Source organism: Podarcis erhardii (genome assembly GCF_964252035.2).
Source record: "Podarcis erhardii genome assembly, chromosome: 12".
NCBI classification, from domain to species: domain Eukaryota; kingdom Metazoa; phylum Chordata; class Lepidosauria; order Squamata; family Lacertidae; genus Podarcis; species Podarcis erhardii.
In genome coordinates, this window is record NC_138513.1 from 30,632,511 (window position 1) to 30,656,460 (window position 23,950).

The 23,950-nt window shown below is 42.8% G+C and overlaps 2 protein-coding genes across 6 annotated transcripts in view; one reads left to right on the plus strand and one right to left on the minus strand.

Annotated features, from left to right (window-relative positions):
* Positions 1–17,795, plus strand: NFE2L3 (NFE2 like bZIP transcription factor 3; the record flags this gene model as incomplete). The annotated part of the gene is made up of 6 exons (XM_081881767.1): positions 1–37; positions 1,488–2,041; positions 9,718–9,861; positions 11,443–11,526; positions 13,058–15,975; positions 16,470–17,795. 5 exons carry the CDS (start codon positions 1–3, stop codon positions 14,204–14,206), a joined length of 1,968 nt encoding a protein of 655 aa, XP_081737893.1. The 3' UTR covers positions 14,207–15,975; positions 16,470–17,795.
* The window catches only part of HNRNPA2B1 (heterogeneous nuclear ribonucleoprotein A2/B1), a 15,084-nt gene continuing 8,882 nt past the window's right edge, over positions 17,749–23,950 (minus strand). For 3 of the 5 annotated variants that reach the window (XM_081834054.1, XM_081834052.1, XM_081834055.1), the window contains exons 4-11: positions 23,692–23,902; positions 22,710–22,811; positions 22,546–22,626; positions 22,279–22,341; positions 21,462–21,581; positions 20,949–21,071; positions 20,084–20,166; positions 19,445–19,925 (exon numbers count right to left, since the gene is read on the minus strand). In XM_081834054.1, coding sequence (XP_081690180.1) covers positions 20,105–20,166; positions 20,949–21,071; positions 21,462–21,581; positions 22,279–22,341; positions 22,546–22,626; positions 22,710–22,811; positions 23,692–23,902 — 762 coding nt within the window. In that variant the 3' untranslated portion in view covers positions 19,445–19,925; positions 20,084–20,104. Of the gene's footprint in view, positions 18,755–19,444; positions 19,926–20,083; positions 20,167–20,948; positions 21,072–21,461; positions 21,582–22,278; positions 22,342–22,545; positions 22,627–22,709; positions 22,812–23,691; positions 23,903–23,950 lie in introns of those variants that run through there. The other 2 variants (XR_014150073.1, XM_081834053.1) reach the window with 2 other exon arrangements.

Sequence of the window (23,950 nt, forward strand, 5' to 3'; positions counted from 1 at the left end):
ATGACAAGCACAGAAAAGGAAGATCTTGACAAAAGAGGTCAGAGCCACACACCCAAAAACACCTTGGACCGTTTCCAAGTAAGGAACTCTCAGGCTGCCATTGGTTGAGCAATTTCCCCAAGCCTCATCTGACTGGCTTTGCCCCATGTAGAGACAGCACTAGAAGGTGGTTTGTATGCCTTTATATTTCTTTAGTAACACAAAAGCAAGTTTAATAATAATTTAAAAACCGGGAGGCTGACTATGAGAAAGTTTGAGAAGCTCTGCCTTCGCAACAGCATCCAAACAATAGAGTTACCATTTGTAACATTAGGCCTTTTTTCCTGTAGAGGTGAACCACTGGCGACTACCGAGAAGGCTATGTTTAGGCCGCCTTCTGCAACCTGGTGCCCTCCAGGAGTTTTGGATAAGAACTGTCCTTAGCCCATACCAGCCCAAACATCTGGTGGGTGAAGCCTGGGAGTTGTGGTGCTGAAAAGAAGGCTGTGCTGATGGGTGCCAGTGCTCAAAACATTTGGAGGATACCAGTTTCGTGAAGGGTGTTTGGAAAGTAAAGAAAACCTTTAGGTCCCATGGATTCAGCTGGAGGACTCTAAAAGAAGGAAGTGAAGGCAATGCTGAAGCTATGGAGTAGCTAGCTGGGTGTGAGGCCTCCAGAGGGGTGCCATTGAGGCTCCCAGCCTGCGGGGCGGGGGGGGCTTGCCAAACTACATAGATCTTTCACTGGGGTGAAATGAAGCCTAGTTTCACCCCCTAAGCCACTGGTTCCCAAAGTGGGTGGTACCACCCCCCTGGTGGGGCAGTGGGCAAACCTAGGGAATAAACAACTATCTGACTTTTAGAAGACCTCTGAAGGCAACCCTATTCAGGGAAGTTCTTAATGTTTGATGTTCTGTCGTGTTTTTAATATTCTGTTGGGAGCTGCCGTGGCTGGGGAAACCCAGCCAGATGGGCCGCGTATAAATAAATTATTATTATTATTATTATTACTATTACTACTAGGGGACTTCTGGAAGTGCAAATGACTATCAGACTTTGACAAGCTGGTCTCGCTGGATCAAGTTCATCGATGTTGTTGGATTAATTATACTAAAAGTTTTTAATTGGACTTGGAACAAACGTGCAATTAACTGTTACTGTTTTGGATTGCCTTGTGTTCTTAACTTCCTTCGCGGGTCCTGCAAACCACTATTCTGAACAATGCCTTTTTTTACAGGGGCGTGTTCCCCAAATCCTCCCGGAGCCTAGAGGTGAGCCCTGCTGCAGCCTCAACCTGCTTCATGACACTCTCTTCCTCAGGCGCTGCAGCAGCAACTAAGCTGCGGTTTCAAACTGGTGTTGACGTTCCTGCATTGCAGCGGGTCGGACTAGATGACCCGGGGGGGGTCCCTTCTGCGACTCCTCCTCCGCCACCCGCCTCGCCGGCAATTCCCACACAGGCCTAAACACACGTGCTCAGTTCCTCCTCTTCTCCCGCCCCGCCTCAGCCTTCATTGGCGGCCTCCAAGCGGGGCTGGCTCAGGCGGCGGGCGGTTGGGTGCTGCTCCTCCGCCCGAGACCCGGCGCGGCGGTTCTCCGGGTGCGCTCGCCGCGAGGAGGCGGGGCGGAGGCGACGGAGTCCGGGTCTCTCCAGTCCCGGTTCCCGCGCAGCGCTGGAGGAAGAGGCGGCCTGAAAGCGCCGGGGAGGCGAGGAGGAGGCCGCCCCCGAGCAACTCCTGGGCGAGCGCTGGGGACGCCGCCGCGCCGCTTTCCCGCCACCAGGGTGGCCGCTTGGATAGCGCGGGAGGGCGAGCGCCAGGCGCCTCAGCAGCAAGTGGCGCCGCCGCCCCGCGCAGACCTCGCAGGAGGCGGGAAGCGCAGCCGCCAGGAGGCCGCGCTCGGCGGCGGCTCCCCCTGCCCCGGCCGGCCGCCATGGCTGCAGCGGCGAGGCGACGGCGAGGGACTCGAAGCGGTGGCTGCTGCTGCTGGTGCTGCTGGTGCTGCTGCTGCTGCCGCCTCCTCCTCTGTAGGAGTTGGAAACAAGCGCCCCAGTCGAGAAGAGGTAAGGGCTAGGCGCCGACGGGAAAACCCCTCTCCTCTTCACATATCAGTATTTTGCGGGAAGGTTTCAAGTGCATACTGGAAATTTAGGTTTGCGCCATTAAAGTGGATTAAAGCACTCTGTCACCCTGCTAACCCACTGCTTTTTTAAAAAAAAAAACCTGCCTTTTGCAGAAAGGAATGTGACATGGCCTCCCTCCCTAAAATATTCGAGGCCCCCACTCCACCCCAGTTGATGGGCATTGCCATTCAAATGGTGTGCGTGCCCCGCGGCTGGTGATCGATAAACCAATATTTTGTTCAAGTTGGCACCCTTGTAAAGCAGCCCAAAGAGACAATACGCTTTGAGCTGCTTTTCCTTTTTACCAGCCTGAGATCTGCACCACTTCGGAGGGTCATTGCGGAGCTCCTCCTCCTTTGCATGTTTGCATTTATTTACTTATTTGTTGCATTTACTTTTCCCAGCTTTGTTTTTTTTTAAGGAAGAACGCCCCAAATCCCCTCCAAACTCATGCCAAAGTTTTGCTGCGAATTTGTAGTTAACGAAGCGCTTTCCCCCGCCTCCCGGGAGCTCGAAAGTGGTGTACATATACTGTAGTTCTTGGGCACCCCATTTTATCCACACAGCAACCCTGAGAGGTGGGTTGGGGGGAGAGGCAGTGACTGGCCCAAAGTCACCCAGTGAGTTTCTTGGCCAAGTGGAGATTTGAACCCTGGTTCAAATCCTAGTTTGACATCCTAACCATTACCCCTTGCTGGCCAATAATGAACCACCTGGCTTTAAATGCAGGTTCGACATGAGCAAAAGGACCTTGAGGATCATTAAAAAAAAATAAAAAATCCAATTTTCAGGTATTATCTCCCATCAGAGAGAAATGTATACTGCGTGTGGGCTTACAAAGTAAGAGAAAAGCACAAGACTTTTCTCTTAATTTGGGAGATCAGTTTGACATTGCCAGAATAAAGTGGTGCATTTATGGCCCGCTGGGTCAGGTAGTCTTGCAGGGGTGGGAGTGCTGCAACTAACCCACCTGCCCGTGTTCCTCTGGCTGGTGAGAAAGGCTAACTGGGAAATGCCCAGCACCCTAGAGCGTAGTGGCCTGGCAGGGGGATTGCACTGCACTTGGTGGACCCAGTGCACCTCGTAGCCTTGTACAAAACCTGGCAGAGAGCCATTCTGCTGTGCCATGCCTTGCTTTATTTCATGTAAAGTGCCAGCCTGCCTGGAAGCTGCATCTTCTGTCGCACAGCGAAGTCAAAACTTCACAGTAAATGAATAAAGCTTTACTGAGTTAAACATATTTCTTTACAAACACATAATGGAGGAGAGCAAAGTAAAAACCAGGCACCCCCAAACTCGGCCCTCCAGATGTTTGGGGACTACAATTCCCATCATCTGTAGCTAGCAGGACCAGTGGTCGGGGATGATGGGAATTGTAGTCCCAAAACACCTGGAGGGCCGAGTTTGGGGGTGCCTAGTAAAAACAGAAGAAGATTAGACTAGGCTAGAGAGCACTCCGTGTGTATTCCTGCAATTGATACAATATTTGTACAAGGAATGAGTCATCTAGCTGAAGGAGTCTGCACTTTTCAGCATTTTCCAACACTTTCAGCACTTTACTGTACTGCTTCTGCTCACAAAGACCTTTGTCACATGACATCTTCTGAGCCATAGCCATTGCAACAAGAAGCCATGGATAGCCTTATCCTTTGGGTCACAACTTATCCCTATTCCTGCATGTGTGGAGACGGGTGACACCGTTTAGTTAGCCTGCACATTTTCAGCGGTGCTCTCTTTTTCTCTTGCTTCACAGGATTTGGGGCTGCAGCCTAGCAGTGTAGACAGATCCCAAGGCGTAAGCTCAGATTCTGTTTATGATAAGAGCAGTGCCTGTGGTGAGGCAACTCCCAGCTGCTTTTCCAGTTGCTATGAAATATATCAGGGTGTTGCCAAAACTGCTGGAGAGGTCCTGGGCACTGAACAGAATTGTCTCTGTGCAGAAAGTTGTAGGGTTGGGAAGGGAGAGAGCTGTTCAGGTTCTGATCCTTCAGGCATCTTAGACCATAGCTGTCAACATTTCCCTTTTTTGTAAGGGAAATTCCCTTATTCCGAATAGGATTCCTCGCAAGAAAAGGGAAAAGTTGACAGCTATGTGTTAGACTATTTCCATTTTTTCTTTACACCTTGTATTACCTCTTCCATCCCCCATACTACTGTTACTTTGGGGAAAATGTGGATCCAAAGCTGTCAGAGAGCCAGTGTGGTGTAGTGGTTAAGAGCGGTAGTCTCGTGATCTGGGGAACCGGGTTCGTGTCCCCGCTCCTCCGCATGCAGCTGCTGGGTGACCTTGGGCCAGTCACACTTCTCTGAAGTCTCTCTCAGCCCCACTCACCTCACAGAGTGTTTGTTGTGAGGAAGGAAGGGAAAGGAGAATGTTGGCCGCTTTGAGACTCCTTCGGGTAGTGATAAAGCGGGATATCAAATCCAAACTCTTCTTCTCTCTTCCAAACTCTTCAAACTCTCAGTGGGTCTTGCTCCCAGTGATGACTTGGTGATGATGTCCAAAACAGTCTTATGTCCAAAATAAAAGTGTGCACTGCACTGTGGGTTTGGGAATTTGATGGGAGCTGAAATTCAGAAATAAGAGAGGTCTTTCTGTAAAGCTATGATGCTGTAGAATATACATCAGCTTTTAAATGTGAGGGCATCTCACTACCATATTAAAAAAAGTTGGAGCTTCCAGGAGTACACACTCCTAGGAAGTAACAATGGTTACCTTTTCAGATTGCTGGTTCACACTCACGCAAGCGGCCTTTCTTTAACAGAACAGTTTGTAGGGTGACGAGACAGTTGTTTCTGCACATATTTTTCTTCCAAAAGTGTTTTTCAGCTTACCTGCTTGCACATTCAGTTCCATCTTTATTTGGTTATGTGAACATCAACAGGAGTTTCTTTTTTCTTTTTTGTTCTGAAAGTTGCATGTTGCTTTCTGGCAGGCAGCATACCTTTAGTCATTGTTCCAACTCTCACTGAAAGGGGAGTTTCCCCATTGACACTAATGAGTACTGGTTTTTGCTTTTTAATGATGGCTTGATTAAAGAGAATGTAATACCTTAAGAGCTTGCAGATCAGCTCTGCTGCTGTGTAATTAAATGTACCTACTGGAAAACAGTGTCAGGTTTACACATTGGTCCTAATCCTGCTAAGAACAAAGTATATTTAAAGTTGAGGCATTGATCAAAGAGGTTTAATGATGGTCTAGACTAGAGGGTCCCCAACATGCTGCAGATAGTACTTCAGATGCCTGGTTGTAGCTTGCAAGAAGGCATACTTGATCAGCAAAGCTTTGTTTTTACTCAAGCTGAATGCAACCCATAGTTGCTAAGGGTTTCAACAGCACTGCAATATAAGCTGCAATCCCATGCCATGTGCTTGCATGCTTCAAGATCCAATAGACTTCAGTGAGACATTTGCAAACAGGTTTAATTATTCAGCCTTAGACTTAGGTTTCAAACATGTACTTGCTTGTTCACAGTGACACTTACTGACAGGTAGAAGAGCATACAATTGTAGCCATAGGAAAAGAGGTGGGGATTCTTTCATTAAAAGCAACTTGTGAAGAATTGACCACGAGATAAGTGTATTAGACCATTTTATTCAGCTTGCCCTTGACAAATATTTGGTTGGGTAAGACTCTTAGGAGCATAATAATTGTCTTAGCTTTTCGGTTTAGGAACTCTTAAGAGAAGTGTGTGCAAATTCCAATGCCTTTGCAAAAAGTAGGTTTTGAGATACAATAAAAATTCTAATCCTGACTTTCAGTTCATTGCCACACGACTTAAAATGCCTACTGTTTCTGTTTTGATATATGTTCCCCCCACTTGTAATGCAATTTTGTTTTTACTTGGCTATGATTCGAGATCTGTTACTTCCGTAGGTAGTTGTAAAACTAGTTTCTCCACCCTAACCTAGAGGGATCTGAGCACTGAAGCAAGAGATGACTAATTTTCAATTCTAGTTAACACCGAATTTCTCTTGAGAACTTCAGCTGGAGTGTCTAAAAGATACACAGGGTGTAAGGGAGGCGGTGGGCCTGTTTAGATGGCCAGCCATCAGAGTCTAATGGATCCTGGTGTCTTCCTGAATGGAGGAATTTTCCAGTGGAAAAAGCTGATGATCCTGTTGAAGCTCTCACTGTGGAATGGTGAGATCGGATGTGCAGTTGGCACAATACTTTCAGAATGGCTTCTCCAGCATTGCGGAGCCTGCTTGCCGCCTTGGTAATCTGGGGAGCTCCAGGCTATACAAGCTAGACTCAGACTAGAGCATAAGTAGTGCTCTCCTGATTTCATTCTGAATCTGACCAAGTACTGACCAGGACACATAATTTTGTCTACCATGTGGCAGTGTGAGCTGTGAAGAAGGCTCATTTTGCAGCTTTCATTGTATCCTCTAGTCTAGTAGCTGGCTGGAGAGGTTGCTGTCCCCTGCAACGGGGAGGGGCCTTTGGAAAATTCAAGGACCTGCTGTGACCAGCTGGCTACACATTTTGTGGATAAAGTTGCTTGACTTCGGAGTGGCCTTGATTCAGTGGTCGTTGCAGTTCCAGATGAAGTACCCAGTGCCAGAGTTGGTGAGATTGGTTTCAGTTTAGGCAGGTGGCTAACGTAGGCAAGGCTGTATGCTGACCATGCATTCTCTTGACCCTTAACCCTTCTGGGCTTATTAAATCTAGCAGAGGGAGTTTAATTATCTGGGCCTAGAGCATGGTCAATGCTTCATTGCATTAGCAATAACTATCAACTAGTTGCAAATGCTCACTTGCTGGGGAAGTGGGTGCAGAGAATTGTGGTGGGGAACCTGCAAGCATTTGTGGTTAACACAGATTATTTTGATTGATTCCCTGGGTTCAGGCATGGCCATGGGACTAAGTCTGCCTTGGCTACCCCAATGAATGACATTACAGATAGAGGGACAGGGTATGTGTGAGTTTGCTCCTGCTTTTTGACCTCACTGTACCATTCGCTACTGCATTGTCTTCAACCGGCTCCAGGGAATGGGAATTGGAGTCACTGTGGTACAGTGATTTCAGTACTACCTACAGGATGAGGTCCAGAAAGCAGCATTGGGAAAGTGTTATTTGGCTCCCTGGAAGTTATGCTATGGGGTGCTGCTCTTTAATATCCATATGAAGTTCCTGGGAGTGATGGTTGGGCATTTGGGGGCAAGGTGCCATCAGTGTGTTGATGACTTTCAGCTCTGTTTCTCCATCACATCTGAATCAGGAGAGGCTGTGCAGGACCTGGACCACTGCTAGACACAGTGGTAGGATGGATGAGCAGAGCATTTTTTTAACATAAGTATGGGCAGAATTCCTTCGCCACAGCCCTTATGACTCCTCCCCACCTGTGACGTGTGCTTTTGCTTGACCCTAGTTTACATTTGGAGAAAACAAAATGCCTATTTAGAAGCTGTTTGCATTCTCATCTAGACTCTGTGATTGTAGATTTGCCCATCCTGCTTCACACAAAACTAAGTTTGCTGGCCACCAGTGCAATTTAGGCCAGAAGAACCACCTGGTTCAAGGCACGCTGCCAATGATTCTGATATTGGTGTTTTGTTGAGGTGCGCAATGCCAAAATGCTGAAAGTCATGCAAAGTGAGAACTGGTGGAAAGTGAGGTCTCTCACTGGTGTGTGTTCCTGAAGCAGACAGCACTGCTCACCCAGAAGCACACTTGCTTGAGAGGTGTTGGTTCACCCAGCACACTAAGCCAAGCCATTGCTTTGCAAAACAGCTTGAATGTGTGGGCTTCCAGAGAGGAACTTGCATCTACTTTGCTCCTTGCTGCTACTTTGCTGCTGCACCTTGCGAAGCTTAGCCATGGCTTGGCTTCAGGTGCCATTTGAACTGGGATTCACTGCTAATCACAAGCTGTAACCAAGAATGGGAGACCAAGGTTTGCCTTAGTGTGATGTGCAAACCAGACACACATACATTTTCTCCTCTGCTCATATTTGATGCAATATCCATTCCTGATTGATTTCTTTTAAGCAACATCTCTCTTATGTGATGTTCATGTACAGTTCTTGCAAAAACATGTTTTGAGTGTGTTCACAGTGCTGTAGGCTTGAGCAGCTGAGAAGGGCTTGGGGATGTACCAGACCAACTTGCACCGCTGCAAAAGGTTTTGTGTTTTAACATAAATAGAAACATTAAGGGTTGTGGAGTATATAGGGGAGGAGGAGATGTGGGTGGTGAAGTGTTGTTTTGAAGCAAACATACTTTCTCCAATTAGGTAGGACTCACAGCAGCAACTTTGCACTTAAACAATGAAGCACAGGAATAAAAGACAGGAAGAGGAGAGTGGGTGTCGAGGTAGGGCAGGAGGCGGTTCAAAATGAGGTTCTGTTCCTTACAGTCACTGCAATTAATTGATGAAGCTACTTAAGTGTGTACTTCTAAAAGCAGTCCTTTCAAATCCCTGCTAACAGCAGAGGGCTTGGGGAGAGGGAGGAGGAATGCATACTGAACTCAAAGCATAAATTCACATGCTGGAAAGAAGGATTTAAAAAAAAAAAAAAAAAAAAAAAAACACTGATTGCAAAGCGGAGTGGAAGACCTCCTACAAGCTGCAAAAGGGAGTGGATTTTTCTTTAGGGGAATGGGTTTGACAACAACTGCTGAAGAATGCCAAGATTTCCACACCCTTGCTCTTGCTGTCAGTCAGTGGAAAGGGAAAAGTTGGCACAATGAGGCAATGCCAGCATTTGGCTTCTACAAAGTCTTAAGGAAGGGGTTGGCAACCTAAGGTCCACTGGCCACAAGCGGTCCATGGGGGTCGTTTAACTGACCCATGAGCCGCCCCCGAACCAAGCCGCCCGCTCAGTGAGTCCCCGTGCACTGTGCTAAACCAGTCTGCGGCGCCAGGAATCTTGTCTGCACAGATGCCGGAAATCACGTCTGCACAGATGCAGACACCGGAAATCGCGGGTGGGTGCATGATCCAGTCCACAGAGGGATCTCCGCTGGAGTGAACCGGCCCAGGTGAGGTAAACCTTGCTGACCTCTGTCTTAAGGGATGTCAAGCAGGAGAGACAGACAGGATGGAGGAAAGCAGACTATGACCAAACATACCATAGTTACTGTGATCGTATGCAGAATGTCCATCGGCTTAAGTGCAGTTTGTATGATAAACCATGGTTTCAAAAGTGTTTTAAAACTGCAGCTGACATACACCCTTGTGGTCTGACCATGGAAACAGGTGCATAAAGAACAGTGAGATTGGGTTTCAGTTACTATCCCCCCCCCCATAATACAAACATATGCCTAATATAATGGAGCACAGATGGAACCAGATCTTTCTAGTTTAAATGCTTTATGTATAAGACTGAGTGAATATATTTTCCCCAATCTTTTGTTGCTGTCTGGTGTTACAGCGTTGCCTGAAAAATGTACATTTGAGGTTTGGTGGCCACAGGCAAATGAGCTTATTGGACAGTGTGTGTCATTGACTTACCAGGAAAAGGGTATGGGGTTGATGGACTGCAACTGATGAACTACTACTAGAGAAACAAAATACTATTCTGACATGTGTCATTTCCTAATATGCTGGTTGCTGACACATTACAGTGCTGAAAATTATTATTGTTTCCTGTTTCTCCTTATATTTACAGGAAGTAGACTTAAAAGTGAGCCCGGAACGTTTGGAACACTCTTACGTTATAGAAGATGAAGACTCAGAATCTCAAGAGGAGGAAGAGGGTAAAAGCGACCAAGTGGATTGGAAAGAGAAGCTGAGTCCAGCTTCCAGCTCTTCGGTGAGAGTCATAAAAAAAGTTGTATTGGGCCATATACGGTTAAGTTCTACTCTGCATAGACCCACTGAAATTAAGAGTCTTTTGGTAGTCTTGCCCACTAAGGTCAATGGTTCTATACTGAGTATGACTCACATTGAATTCAGTCCATTGCCTGGGATCCTAAGTTGCTCTTCCATTCATGTATGATGGCGGAGATTCTCACCAAGTCCCCTGCCTCATATCCCACACCATATCCCAAGGGTCCTCTAATTCCCTGGGGTAGATTTTCAGGGGGCTGCAGAAAGAAGGGGGAGGAAGGAAAGTCTCTTTCCATAAACAAGACTTCTGTTCCATTCACAGAAGGAAAATTAGAACCCCAGCCATCAATATTAATGTTTTTGAAAACTGATTCAGATATTAATTTATTCATGGCAAGTCTTTATGAGCATTTTTGAAATGTATATATTCGCAAATACCATTGTGGGATTAACCTGTCATGTCTTAAAATATCTCATTAGCTTCTTGCTGCACCAGTTACATGGTTATTATTTTCCCCAACCCCAAATTTGTGGTCTGCTCTTTTCTCTTTAACATCTCTGAATTCCTTTTTTTAAAATTGATGTTGTTTTGCTTTAAATCATAAAACAGCTTTAGTATCAAAAGACTCCAGTTCTGACCATTATAAACAATGAATTTATGAAAGCAAACATGTTCAGATAACTGCTGTTTACTAAAGTTTTGCAATGTGGCATTTAAAAAAAAACCATGGAAGTGGTGGCAGCTTGTAATTATCAAACTATTAGGGCAAGTATTACCACTTCCTCTGTAGCTGAATGAAAATCTAATGGAATGGTGAGCCTTAACCGCTACTCAGGGGTCAGCAAGGTTTACCTCGCCTGGGCTGGTTCACTCCAGCGGAGATCCCTCTGTGGACTGGATTGCAGATGTGCGTGAGTGTGCGCACCCGCGATTTCCAGCGTCTGCACAGATGCGGATTTCTGGCGCCGCAGAAGTGAGTCCCCATGCCACGCTGGTTTAGCACATTGCGCGGGGGCTCACCAAGCGGGCGGCTCATGGGCTGGTTAAATGACCCCCGTGGGCAGCTTGTGGCCCATGGGCCTTAGGTTGCCGACCCCTGTGCTAGGTGGAAGACAGCAGCCCAGTTCTGGGGTCCTGTTGTAAGCTTTTAATTGGCTGTCACATGAACTCCTAGTTGTCTGAATCCACTCTGTGTGCAGTGAACAATATCTCAGAATGTGCTATCCTATAGTGCTTCTTCACAGATGTACTGCTGGCCAGTTAACTTGGTATGAAGATATCGTGCTTTGTTGTTTGCAAATGTTACTGTCACTCAGTGACATGCCTATTTACTTAATACATTTTATATACCACCTGTCAGCCAGTTGGTTCCTAATGCAGTTGAGAACAGGATAAAGGAGTTGTCAGCCTCTTTGAGGCCCCTGGGCACATTTAGAATTTTGAGTTTTTGAGAATTTTGAGTGTATACATCTCCTGTGGCTTGAAGTGGTGTCTTTTTCCATTAACAATGGAAAAATGTCTATTAATTGTGGGGTTTTTTGGGGGGTGTGGGATTTACAACAGGCTTACAGAAGCAATACTGGTTCTCCTTTCCCGCTGGAAGGTTATTTTCCACTGCCAGCATCACTGACTGAAAATACATTGGAAGTAAGTGTTGCAATTTGCACGTAAGCTTGTAAACTATCTCAAACAGTTGGAAGCATGCTTCTACAATAACCCAATTAAAGCAACTCTTTCAGATCATGATCTTGCCAGAAATTCTGCAACTCAACTGCACCATTTTCCCCTTTACTATTTACTTCCAAAAAGTGTGATTTGCCAAAGTAGAATCTGAAGAATTGTTTTAAAACCATTTCCCCGATTTCTACAACTCCATTCTAGGTGTTATGACAGAAGCCTCTGCTTACAAAATGGAAGCGAAAGTAGTAAGATGAACCTGAATGGAAGTGTAGCAATTGACTTAGGGGTGCATTCATTTTTCCTCAATTTGACTAAAGGGTTCCACGTGGCACACCTTTCCAAGGGTGCATGCCAGTGGTAGATGGAACAAATGTGACACTTAGCTTTGAGCTGTTGACTACATTTCAGTCAGGCAAGATCACTCAAGAGCAGGGTAAGACAGGGTGTGTGACCTGGCGAGAGTCATGAGGGTCAAATGGAAAAGCCCTGGAGGGCCCCAATTTGCCCCAGGCCCTGAGGTTCCTCGACCCTGATTTAGAAAATACCATCAGCCTTGCTGTTGTCTTGTGGTGTCCTACAAGGCTCATCATAATCACCTGTGTTTTGATAATCTTATGTGTGGAATTGTTAAAATGATAACTCTCCTGCCTTTGGACAGCACAATAATCAACATGCTGCCCTCTGTATTTTATTAATGTAAGCACCCAGCAGAAGCTGTATCTATTCTAAACCAAAGTTTGGATAGTAGGGGAAAGTGTGTAGGTATTTCTAAATGGATGCAGGTATATGAGGAACTACTTAGCTAGGGCAAACAGCTGAAGATGCTTTCATTTAATATACCGGTAATCATAGAGGTGGAAGGGATCCTGAGGGATCATCTAGTCCAACCCCCTGCATTGAAGGAATATGCAGCTGTCCCTTATGAGGATTGAACCTGCAACCTTTGCATTCTCGGCACCACACTCTAGCCAGGATGATGGGCCCAACGTTCAAGATGTTTGTTTTGAACCTTTTCAAGCTCTTCTTGCATGCCTCAGTATCTTTCCCTACATTACCTCCACCCCAACGTCTGTTGCATAAGCTCTGCCTTTAAAAATGGCGAAGACAAGGTGTGGGCTGTGAAACTCGTGCCTCTATGTTGCAATTTTTAGGAAAACAATTCAAGCTGCTCCTGTTTCAGCAGAGGTGGGTAGTGGTGGTTTTCCAATTTGTATTGCAGTAGATAGCAGACAAACTACTGCATCTTACTGGGTTCTTTTTGATGTTTTCCTTAATACTCTTTCAGGCTGCCATTTTTAGTGATCACACTCTTTCTGTAACAGCTGGTATTTGCAGAAAGCATTCTCTGTGTTTAAAGTATTGTGGGGGAGGGGGAAATAATACATTTTAAATTATAAAGGCTGCTGTTGAACTGGCTAGAAACTATTTAACCATAGGGAACGTTGCAAGGTTTCAACGTAACACAGAAAACATATTTCCATTTTGCTCCCTCTTTTAGGAACTCTGGTTGGGAAATACTATGCCTGATATCAACAACAGAGGTATGAACCTGTCAAACTTCCACAATACAGATAATTTGACTCAGGCTATTAGCTGTGATGTTAGTCTTCATGATGCTACAATGATGAAATCAGACCACAATACTACAGTAAATGCAGAGAGAAGGAATTTGGAGATATTGGAGACTCTGTCATTAACCGATTCCCACACATCGTTAATGAATGGTGTCAACATGCTTGGGGTTTTTGCATCTGATAATTGTACGAATCTAACAAACCAGGATTTGTTCTCGAGCCTGGGTGGACATGGATTCGAAGCTTCCTGTTTGTTTGAAGAACGGGATTCTGATTCTGGACTGTCTTTGGATTTAAATCATAGCAATTCATCCCTTGTTTTTACCTGTGACAGTGACGCTGAATCTGCCACCTATGATGATTTAGTTGTAGGAGGCTGCTGCGTAGAATACAGCAAATGTTACCACACAGATTATCAAAGCAATTATGATCTCAGTGCAGAATTGTTTGTAGATGTGTTGCATGATCACACGTACAGCCAAATCCCACAACAGCTGGCACCCTGTGTGCCAGAAGAGTATTACTTCATGTGGCCAGAGAAATCCAATAAAGCCAGAAGTAGAAATGGAGATAACACAGGAAAAAACCAAAGCCGTGACGAATACCGCGCAGAAGCCCTGAGAATTCCATTCTCTGTAAATGATATTGTGACTCTGCCTGTTGATTCCTTCAATAGCATGTTATCAAAACACTACTTGACAGATAACCAGCTATCACTCATACGTGACATAAGGCGGAGAGGGAAAAACAAAGTCGCTGCTCAAAACTGCCGCAAACGTAAACTAGATGCAATTATGAACCTAGAAGATCAGGTGTGTCACCTTCAAGCACAAAAGGAAAAGCTCAAGAAGGAAAAAGCCCAGTGTAATAGATCAATTAGCAATATAAAACAAAAACTAAATGATCTTTATTGGGACATTTTGAGTAGATTAAGAGATGACCAAGGAAGACCTGTTAACCCAAGCCAATACTCTCTACAGTGTTGTAAAAACGGCAGTGTTTTGGTTGTACCTGGAAAAGCCATCAAACTGGAACTGAAACAAAATAATCCAACCCAAAAAATGGCAAGATAGAAAATATTTCTCTTTAGCTATTGAAATGGAGAGAGATGTTTCTTAATTATTCTTAAATACTGTGACATTCACAGTTAGTTTACACAGGGAAAAATAAAGTTTGGTAAGCATCTACTTTGATTACCCACATTATCAAAATATTTTTAAAACTTGTATACAAAAATAAAAATAAAGTACTATAAACAAAATGTCCAAGCTCTAGGTCTGTGAACACAGGCCTAACAGAATCAGTTCTTAACTGAAGATTTCTCTTCATCTGAATAAATTATTGGTTAAACCATATTGCATAATTTATTCAGCTTTGCTAATCATGGGGGGAGGCAGAGGAGTTCTTGCAACTTAAAACTTCATTCTTTCATAGCCAGAACCAGGCAACAGTTTAAATGCTTAAAATGGCATTACTATCTTTTATTTATTTTTATTCCTAAACTTATCTACCACTTGATTACTCACAATCCAAAACGGTGTACATAAAAAAACCCACAAGCAATGAAATTACCATAAGACCAAGCACTTCCTAAAAATGCCTGTTAGAACAAGGAAGTCTGAGCAACGTGCCTGACGTTTCTCAAGGAAGATGCCAGACTAATCTGTTGCGATTTCCGCACACTTGTGCCCACTTCACGAAATCCAACTTCTAGTAGTTACAAGCCATGCATCCAAAAAATAAGGAACCACCAGCAAAGACTCTCCCAAAGAACTCAGTGATTGGGTCGGGTTATAATGGATTTGATGGTGTTTAAGAGATCCTACAACTATGTTGTCAAGGGCCTTGTAAATTGTCAGAGCTGTGAGCTTGGTCTGGAAACATTGGCAGCCATTTCAGTGGCCACTGGTATCAATAGCTGCTGACAGACCAAGATGGAGCAGAGCTATCCATTCCCACAAACCTACTTTTGATACAGATCTTCCCTCAGGGCGACCAAGGCCGATTCAGTTCCACAACCATTGCTGCCTACATCAAGGCACATATATGTAAATCAGTCCCATAAAATATGTGAAGGTGCTGCATTGCACACACACAAACTGCTATACCTATGGCACTACGGAGCAGCGATGTTACCTTTGAAGTGCTGGACAAACTGCTTAGTGTTCAGAGAGCCACCCACCACTTCTGGTAGCTAGTCTCTAGATCACCTGCAGTAACAACTCAAGGACACAATGCTGGCTGTGAAGTAGTTCTTTGCAGTCTTCACTGCCACTTGGTAGACAAAACTTTGTGACCTTACAAGTGTTTGATCAGCTTTGAAGTGTTTTCCTTCATCTGTGCTCCAGCTGTGTCCCAACCTTTCATTGCCTGCAGCTCCTCAGTGAACCAAGGAGCAGTACAGACGCTGGGAATGAATACCTCCATTCCACAATGAGAACAGGGTCTCAAGAGGATCACCGGCAAATCCCCAGAGCAGTCAGGAACCTATTTGGTTCCCTTAGTCTCCACAGATGCACCATCCAAATTGGTTCCCCACATTTGCAGTGTTGAGGTTGCTGCCAAAAGTCCAAACTTCACCAGAAAGTGATCTGACCATGACAGGGGGGCTATGCACCACCCTTGTATACAATCCTTCTACCCGCTACGTGCAAAAACTAAATCATGGGTAAGTCCCATGAATAACACATTTTCCCCCATTGACACCTTGTCAAACAGGCTTTTGAAACTCTGTACTAACCTGCTAATCTGGTTTGATAAGGTAGTTATTTGAATGTATGCATCATAAAGGTGTCTTGTCAGTCCAAGCCTATCTTTGCATAAAGTCTTAACATTTACAGTGGTACCTCGCAAGACGAATGCCTTGTAAGACAAAAAACGCGCAAGACGAAAGGGTTTTTTGATTTTTCAGTTGCTTCGCAAGACGATTTTCCCTATGGGCTTGCTTTGCAAGACGAAAACGTCTTGCGAGTTTGTTTCCTTTTTCTTACGTCCCAGGCACCGGGCGGCCGCGCAGATAGGTCGGCGCTGGCGGGAGACTCGTTTGTGGGCGCCGCCGCCGCCTCTCCCTTTCAAATCCTGCGCGCAGCGCCCGTACAGGATAGCCAGCACCAGCAGCGCCAAGAGCAGCGCCAGCAGCGCAGTGGACTTTTTGCCCACGTAGAAGCCCGAGCGCAACTTGACGGTCATGGTGGCCCGTTGAAAGCGAGGGGGAGCCTGAGCGACTGAGGAAGAAATTCAGCACAGGATCCATGCTTCGCAAGATGAAAAAAATCGCAAGACGAAACAACTCGCGGAACGAATTAATTTCGTCTTGCGAGGCACCACTGTATTTAGGTTCTTGCGTTACTGCCTACACCATCCTATTAATTTTTACTCAGAAATCCGTGTTGAATGGGGTTTATGCTCAGGAAAGTATATTTAGGATTGTTCTCTTGATTTGTGTCTAGTACCAAATATTATACTTGCAGTGTTCTGGAAAACAAATGCAGCCCTATCAATGCATAGAAATGGAAAGTAATCAATAGGATTTGCTTTCCTGCAATTTTACAAGCAAAACAGCAAATTGCCACATGAAATGTAAAATGACCACTTAATTGAATAAATTGAAATGCAAGTAGAGCTTGCACTTTATAGAATTTTGAATGGACCCTGTTGGCATTTGAATGGTCTAAATTATAAACTTTAAATTTATAACTTATTTAAATTGATATTTTATATTTTTACCTTTGTACAGTAGTATAAAGTGTTTCTGTTTGCTTACTGTTGTCATTATTAGTGATTTCTGATACTGTTGCAATTACTTTATTTTGGAGCAACATGCCAATGAGCTTCTGCAGTATAACCAGCCATGCATTACACAGTACACCTGGTAGCAGAGTCCTGGAATAGAAACTTTTCACTCTACAAGTGCTGCGTTAAATTGAGCGCCCAATTTACAATCAACAAGCACGTATGCTTCAAAATAATGAGTGTAACAAATAGTAGAGTAGGTTAACTCTTCCAACACCATGTTCATGCAAAGTTTCTTAAATTTAACAAACCTTAAGTACACTTTGATTTTGTTTTTGAAGAGGGCCAGAGTATTGCCCTTAACCACAAAAATAAGACATGCCCTTTTGAATAAATCCTAGCTCAGATATGCAGGAATATTCAGACAGAGATCATATGTAGCTTTAAAAAAAACCACGGGCTTTACTGCAAGTTATAGTGTTAAAAACAAGATTCACAGAGGCAATGTCTTTTTAATGATTTTTTCCAACATTGTGTCAGTGCTTAAGAACGACATTCAAATGACATTCTAGTTGTTTGAAGGCGTTTCTGTGCAAGGTTCAGTAGATCCATGAGCATGTTTAGGTCACACTGGGGAATGGTGTGCAGAAAAGGGGTTGACCCGCTTAACCAAATACTTCTGCAGATATTGATATTGTACCCACAGCATATTGATACCTCCCTCTTACTTGGGACACCCAAATTGGATCTAGCCAACGAGATACCATAAAATATGCTGTGCGTTCCCTCAAAGAGTTCCTATCTTCTAGACTGAAGTGTCATGTAGTGGTAGGGTTTATATTTTAACTGTATGAAATGTTAAAATGTTATCAGACTAGAAATGTTTTTGTATAAAAGTTTATTATCACTTATAAAAAATATGACACAGTATTTGCTGTCTTTAAACATTAAATTTGATTTCCTATTCAGGCTGAATTCTAAGAACAGGTGCTACTATAGTTTTATATATTTTAAAAAGCATTACAATAGGCTGCACTAATATTAATTTAACCTAAAAAGGTTTTATAAAACCAGCAAAGCCATCTATATTGTGATGAGCATAGAAAAATCTTATTTCTTGAAGTTTCTGTGGTTGACCACTTCTTCATTAGTTACCTGCAGCTGGCACCTTCCTGCCAAAGAAAAAGAAAGTATCTGAAGAAGTTTATCATGTATGCTTCTTTGTATCACCTACAGGAAAACTTCAGCAAATGGCTATAATCCAGATGAGGCAAGTCAAGACCTTTTAGTGTACAGATTGTACCAGAGACAAACTTTAAAAGACAAATATTTGCACTGAAAAAGCTGTGGCTGGTATGCCTATGACTACAACGGCAGAATTAAACAATATGCTACTCTTTAAATTGCAGCAACAATACATAGCAAACAATGGCAAAGGAACCTGACATTTAACACATCTTCAACAAATATGCAACAAAAACAAATTAGCATCCTAGCCAATTCATTTAGCAAGTCATAAAAATTCCACCTCGTGTATTATTTTCTTGTATACAACTATCATGCGAGAATGGGTGCTATAAACCAATGAGTAAAATTATCCCTACATTTTAAGTTCTACAATAAGTATCTTCAGACAACACAGTAGACAATTTTCACAACAATAAGATTTCAGCTGCCATGTATACCTAAGAGTTCACCATTTTCCTTTAAAGTGTTTATTTTTTTAAAAAAATTGAAGGATAAAAACATGAAACTGTACCATATGTAAGTGAGCTGCAACATACCATTTTAACTAACCATAGCAGGGATGGGACCCTTGCAAAGTTTTAATGGGCACTTGGCTGGTTCATTTGCTCAGCAGGTCTATTGCTTGTCCATGGTGCATAAAGCTAGATTCCAGCAGGGGGAAAGATAGGTTAAGCAGCTGAAGTTAAAATAAACGAAAATATAATAGCAAAAACAAAAACCCACATCCCAAGAAACAAACAAAAACAGTAGTAATCTTAAATTTTTCAACCACAATTGTTAACTTGGTTCATTGCTATGTTAAGCTAAATAATATACCACTATACTGAAACAGTACACTGTCATATAGTATTAGTTTCTTGTTTTTGGAATATTAAGAAAGGAAAAGTAAATAAGATCTTACCTAAAGAAGTTTAACTGAAGCTTAGAACTATTTTGCTCTACACCCTCAGCTCTCGTTGGCATCCTTATAAAACTACTGTAGTTAAAGCTCTGCAGAAGTACAGCACAGCTTTTTAAGACTGGCTGAACTTAGTGCCGTTCTCAAGAGTTCTCTTGCACTAGACCTGTGTCCCTGGAAGAGTACCTCGCTGGGGATATTTCCTTTCCTTGCCATTGAAGAAGCAGCATCTAAAAGATCTAAAAAGGTGTTTCTCCTTGCAGAGATATCTCTTAAGTTATCTAGGTATTTTAAACCTGGTGATTTACAGAAAACATTAGCTGACCACATTTACATGTACAACAATGACTTTGTAGTATTTGTGGGACCTTCTACTACCCACTCCTTGCCTTAATTTACAACGTATTTTAAATAAATCTAAGATTACACAACATTTCCTTTAGAATTATTTTATTAAATCATAAATGTACAACAGCTTCTTAACTCTACACACGCACTTAAATTTTTAAAAGGAAAACGTTATGTCTTATTACACCATGATCCTGGCTAATAGCTTTTCAAAACTTTGAGAAAATTCTTTAAAAAAGGTTTCACATGTCACCTGAAACTTACAAATTTAACATTATCAAAGGAATGCTTCTACACTCTTACAAAGACCACTAGAAAGAAACAACAATTAAAAAGCTAAGAAACTGTCTCAAAGGCATTTTTACAATCCTTCCTCCACAGTAAGGTATGTTATTAAATAATCCAATCCATTCACAAAATGGCTCTCTGCATCTGCTCTGGTGTCTTCTGCCATATCACTGCATATTTATGCATGACTGAGATAAGTTTCCTTAACAATGTTATTCGAAAACCTGAAGCTGTTCTTTTACCTCTGGGCTCATCCTCTCCTATTTATACAGTGAAGCCTGTTTCAACAGAAGTAAAGAGTAAAAAAATAGGTTATGAAGTTATCCATCTACCCAATTTCTTTTTTAAAGGAAAGATAATATCCTAAAAAGCTTTTACCCCTGCAGCTAAAGTCAAGAAACACTGCAATTTTAGCATTTTAAAAATGTACACTCACCCATGAAAAGCTTACAGAAGATCAGTAACGGCTCCGCCCTCCATATCCCCCACTTCCTCCACTTCCTCCAGGACCATAGTTTCCTGTATTGTTAAAATGGAAAGCATAAAATTAACACAATTGAGCAGCCATTCTCAAGCTTCATCAAAATCTTACTTTTAAACTGCAATCACCCAAAATGCTCAATTCTACAACAGTCGATTAGTGCTCTCAGCATCTTGCAATCAAAACTGACATCAAAGTAGATCACCAGATCTAATTAAATCTAACAAATGCAACTTTTAAAGTACATTCCTGTCTTAGAACTGTGTCAACAGGGGGAAGTGGTAGCTGCCCTTTTTAAAAGGAGACACAGATCAATCTGTACAACATGTATGCCAGGCTTTCACAATCTGATCCACTCCCACTTGTTTTGGAATACAAGTCCCAGTAGCCCAGGCCAGTATGGTTAATTATAGGGGATGAGGGAAGTTGGTAGTTGGCAAATGGCAAAAGAGATTCCTCAGAATTCTGCTACAATTTGGAATGACCACAACTAGGCCTCCAGAAAGGGTTGTGCAGGTAGGAATAGGTTTGATTCTTAATTGCTGGGTCACCAGGGGCAGTCCACTTCAATTGCAAGTTACCTCTTGACTTTCTACTATGTATGAACAGCTTTCACGCCTACTGGGAAAAATAAAGCACTATAATAAGAGTGGCTTGCAGGGTGCAAACCCTCCCACCATCTCAACATTATGTAAGCCCAACCATCACTCACCGGTGTGCTATTAGGAAAAGATAGCAATGACCCTCTTCCTCTCCTAAAGGCAAATCCAGGATTTGTGGGAAGGGGGGTAGATACTTTTCTATTTCACTTTCATATTACCTCCACCATATGGTCCTCCCATGTTCCTGCTTCCACCAAAATTTCCACTCTTCATTGGACCATAGTTTGAGGGCTGTTGGTTGTAGTTTCCAAAATCATTGTAATTTCCTCCTCCATAATTGCCTGAATCAATAAAAAGTTTATGCTGAATAATCAAAATGCTAGCTTTGAATATAGAATGTCACAAAAAACATGCCTTTGACTTATATATAACGCTATTGGCCATCACATAGACTGCAATTTTTTAAAATACTCTACTATCAGCCTTTAGATCAGCCGTGATAAACACATTTTTAGACCTTGTAGTTATCAAACCCTTCAGAACACCTTTTGTGTTCCAGTTTCAAGAGCAATGTATTTTTATCTTGCCTTTCAGGCAATTATTATCCCCCACAGCACCCGAAATAAAGTTTTAATAAAGACATACTCTGCCACCACAAATACTTTTGAATTCCCACCACAACAGAGAGGACTAAAGCTAAGGCCCAGTGTTCTAATTCCTTCCAACATTACCTCCTCCGTAGTTGTCATAGCCACCTCCATAGCCCCCACCCTGGTTGCCATATCCAGGTCCTCCACCACCATATCCTCCTCTTCCTCCGCCATAACCAGGACTGCCTCCAAAATTGCCACCTATTGTAAAACAAGTCTCAGTAAACATGCAGAAAAACATGCAGCTTATATCAGAGTTGAACTTCTATTTCATATAGAGTATTATGGCCACAACCATATCCTTTTAAATAAAGAATATGCATGTAGCAGACGTTGAATTTTTCTTGGAAACAGACTTTTATACCACACGATTCTCCTCCATAAAGCAATGTGTCACATAGTGTTGGGGCTGCTGCTTGACAAAAAGCTAATCAACAGAAATATCAATATATGCTGCTATTCTGCAAGCGACTTGATACAATTTTACTCACGTAATTGCACTTTGCAATAATAAAATCATGTGCATGTCTTGAAATCAAACCATAAAGCCACATCTGGTGCTTACAAAGGCACATGGCTTTGCAAGTGCTGATAATCAACAATGCTTGCCAAGGTGCAATACACACACGTATGTGGAAGCCTCGTGGGCCTTATTAGGACTGGAGGCCAAAGGTCCTCCATCACTGATTTGGAGAATGATTTGGTTCCAAAAGAAAACTATTTGAATTACAGCATATTTATATGGTTGACAATGGATTATGGGCATATGATAGCAATTACATTGATTTTGAGTATTTTTAGACCTGACTGGACCATAAAGAAAATTTAATTGCTTATACCATTTCCACTAGAGCGCACATACATACTATGTCTTCCTAAGCAAATTAAAGAGACTAACCTCCTGGTCCCCCGCCATATCCATTATATCCATCACCAAATCCACGACCGCCTCCATAGCCATCTGTTAAAAATAAAGTTTTTCCTATTAGTTTACCTAGTGCAAAAAATGAAAACATTAATGGTTGCTGGTCAAATCATATTCACATAAGGAAAAGGAAGACTGCCGTAACAGTGTTCTTATTTTTATGGAACATAAAAACTTTAACAGATTAGTCTACATGGGCTTATTTAGTGCTTTGCAAAGATCACCGATGAACTGACTTACCAGATCCACCTCTGAAGTTGCTTCCAGGTCCAGGTCCAAAGTTTCCACCACCTCCACGCGAGTCTCCGAAGCCAAAGTTACCTAAAAGTGTTCATCAGCTTAAGTTAACTACAATACTATTTCCAAAATATCGAATGTAAATACAATGCAATTTGCAAACATACCTCCTCGTCCACTCCTTGAGCTCTGAACCTCTTGCATTTCTTGTCTAGATAAAGCTTTTCTTACTTCTGCATTATGACCATTGATAGTATGGTATTTCTGCACTGTGTTCACAAAAGATGGTGGGGGAAAATAAACAAATGATACAACCTTCAATCTAATCCCTCACAGCAGTTTCAGTTCAAAATTAGAGAAAACATTAGTGAAGACTGCAACACTGGCGAAATTCAATTTTATACACTGACTTTCTACACTAGTACAAAATGTAAACCTGCCCCAGAAATAATTCTATGTATGCCTAGTCAGAAATCCCACTCTTCATTGATGCTTACTCCCAGAAAAAAAAAAGATTGCAGCCAGGCTTCTACATTTTTGTTCAGTGTGCTTGCCAACGTTGAAATAGCCACTGCCTTTTGGAGAAGCTGCAGCTGCAGATGTAGAAAGTAATCGTCCTAGCAGTTGTGTGGAGATCCTTGCCACTCCCAATCTCTGAGCTTCAAAGGAAAGTTAGGGGTTGTTTGGCCCAGAATAAAAGGGAAATGATGAGATTACTTGCTCAACATGCATCCTTTTCCTGCTAGAGGCAGGAGTGCCCAGTTCTAGTTTGTTGTTCAGCAGGCAGTGAATACCTTCAACAAGAAAGGTGTGCATGGTCCCCATGACACCTTCCTGCAGGAAAGTGGAAGATGTGCATGCCACTGCTCAGCAGAAGAGATCCAAATACCCCTGCCATATCACAATCTGGCAAGCAACACTGATTACTTGGCTACCAAGGCCAGCTTAAAACAGTGGCAACCATTTTTTTGCACAGTATAAACTTGGTATGCAATTTACATATATGCATGTAAGAAGAAATGGCAGCCTGCAGTGGTTACACTACATCCTGAAATGACTTGCTTGCTGATAGTGATATATAAACCAGGCCCAAACATGGGTACATAAAATATGTAACAGTGACAAAGATTGTTAATAGTATTTACTTACATACAATTTTATCCACTGGATCATGGTCATCAAAAGTTACAAATCCAAAGCCCCTCTTTTTACCAGATTGTCTGTCTGTAATTATTTCAATTGTGTCAATTTTTCCATATTCCGAGAAGTAGTCTCTAAGGTGATGTTCCTCAGTATCTTCTTTAATTCCACCAACAAACAATTTTTTCACAGTTACATGAGCTCCAGGTTTTCCAGATTCCTTGAAAAATAAGTTTAGCCTAGTTAATTTTTGGTCAAACAAAAAACA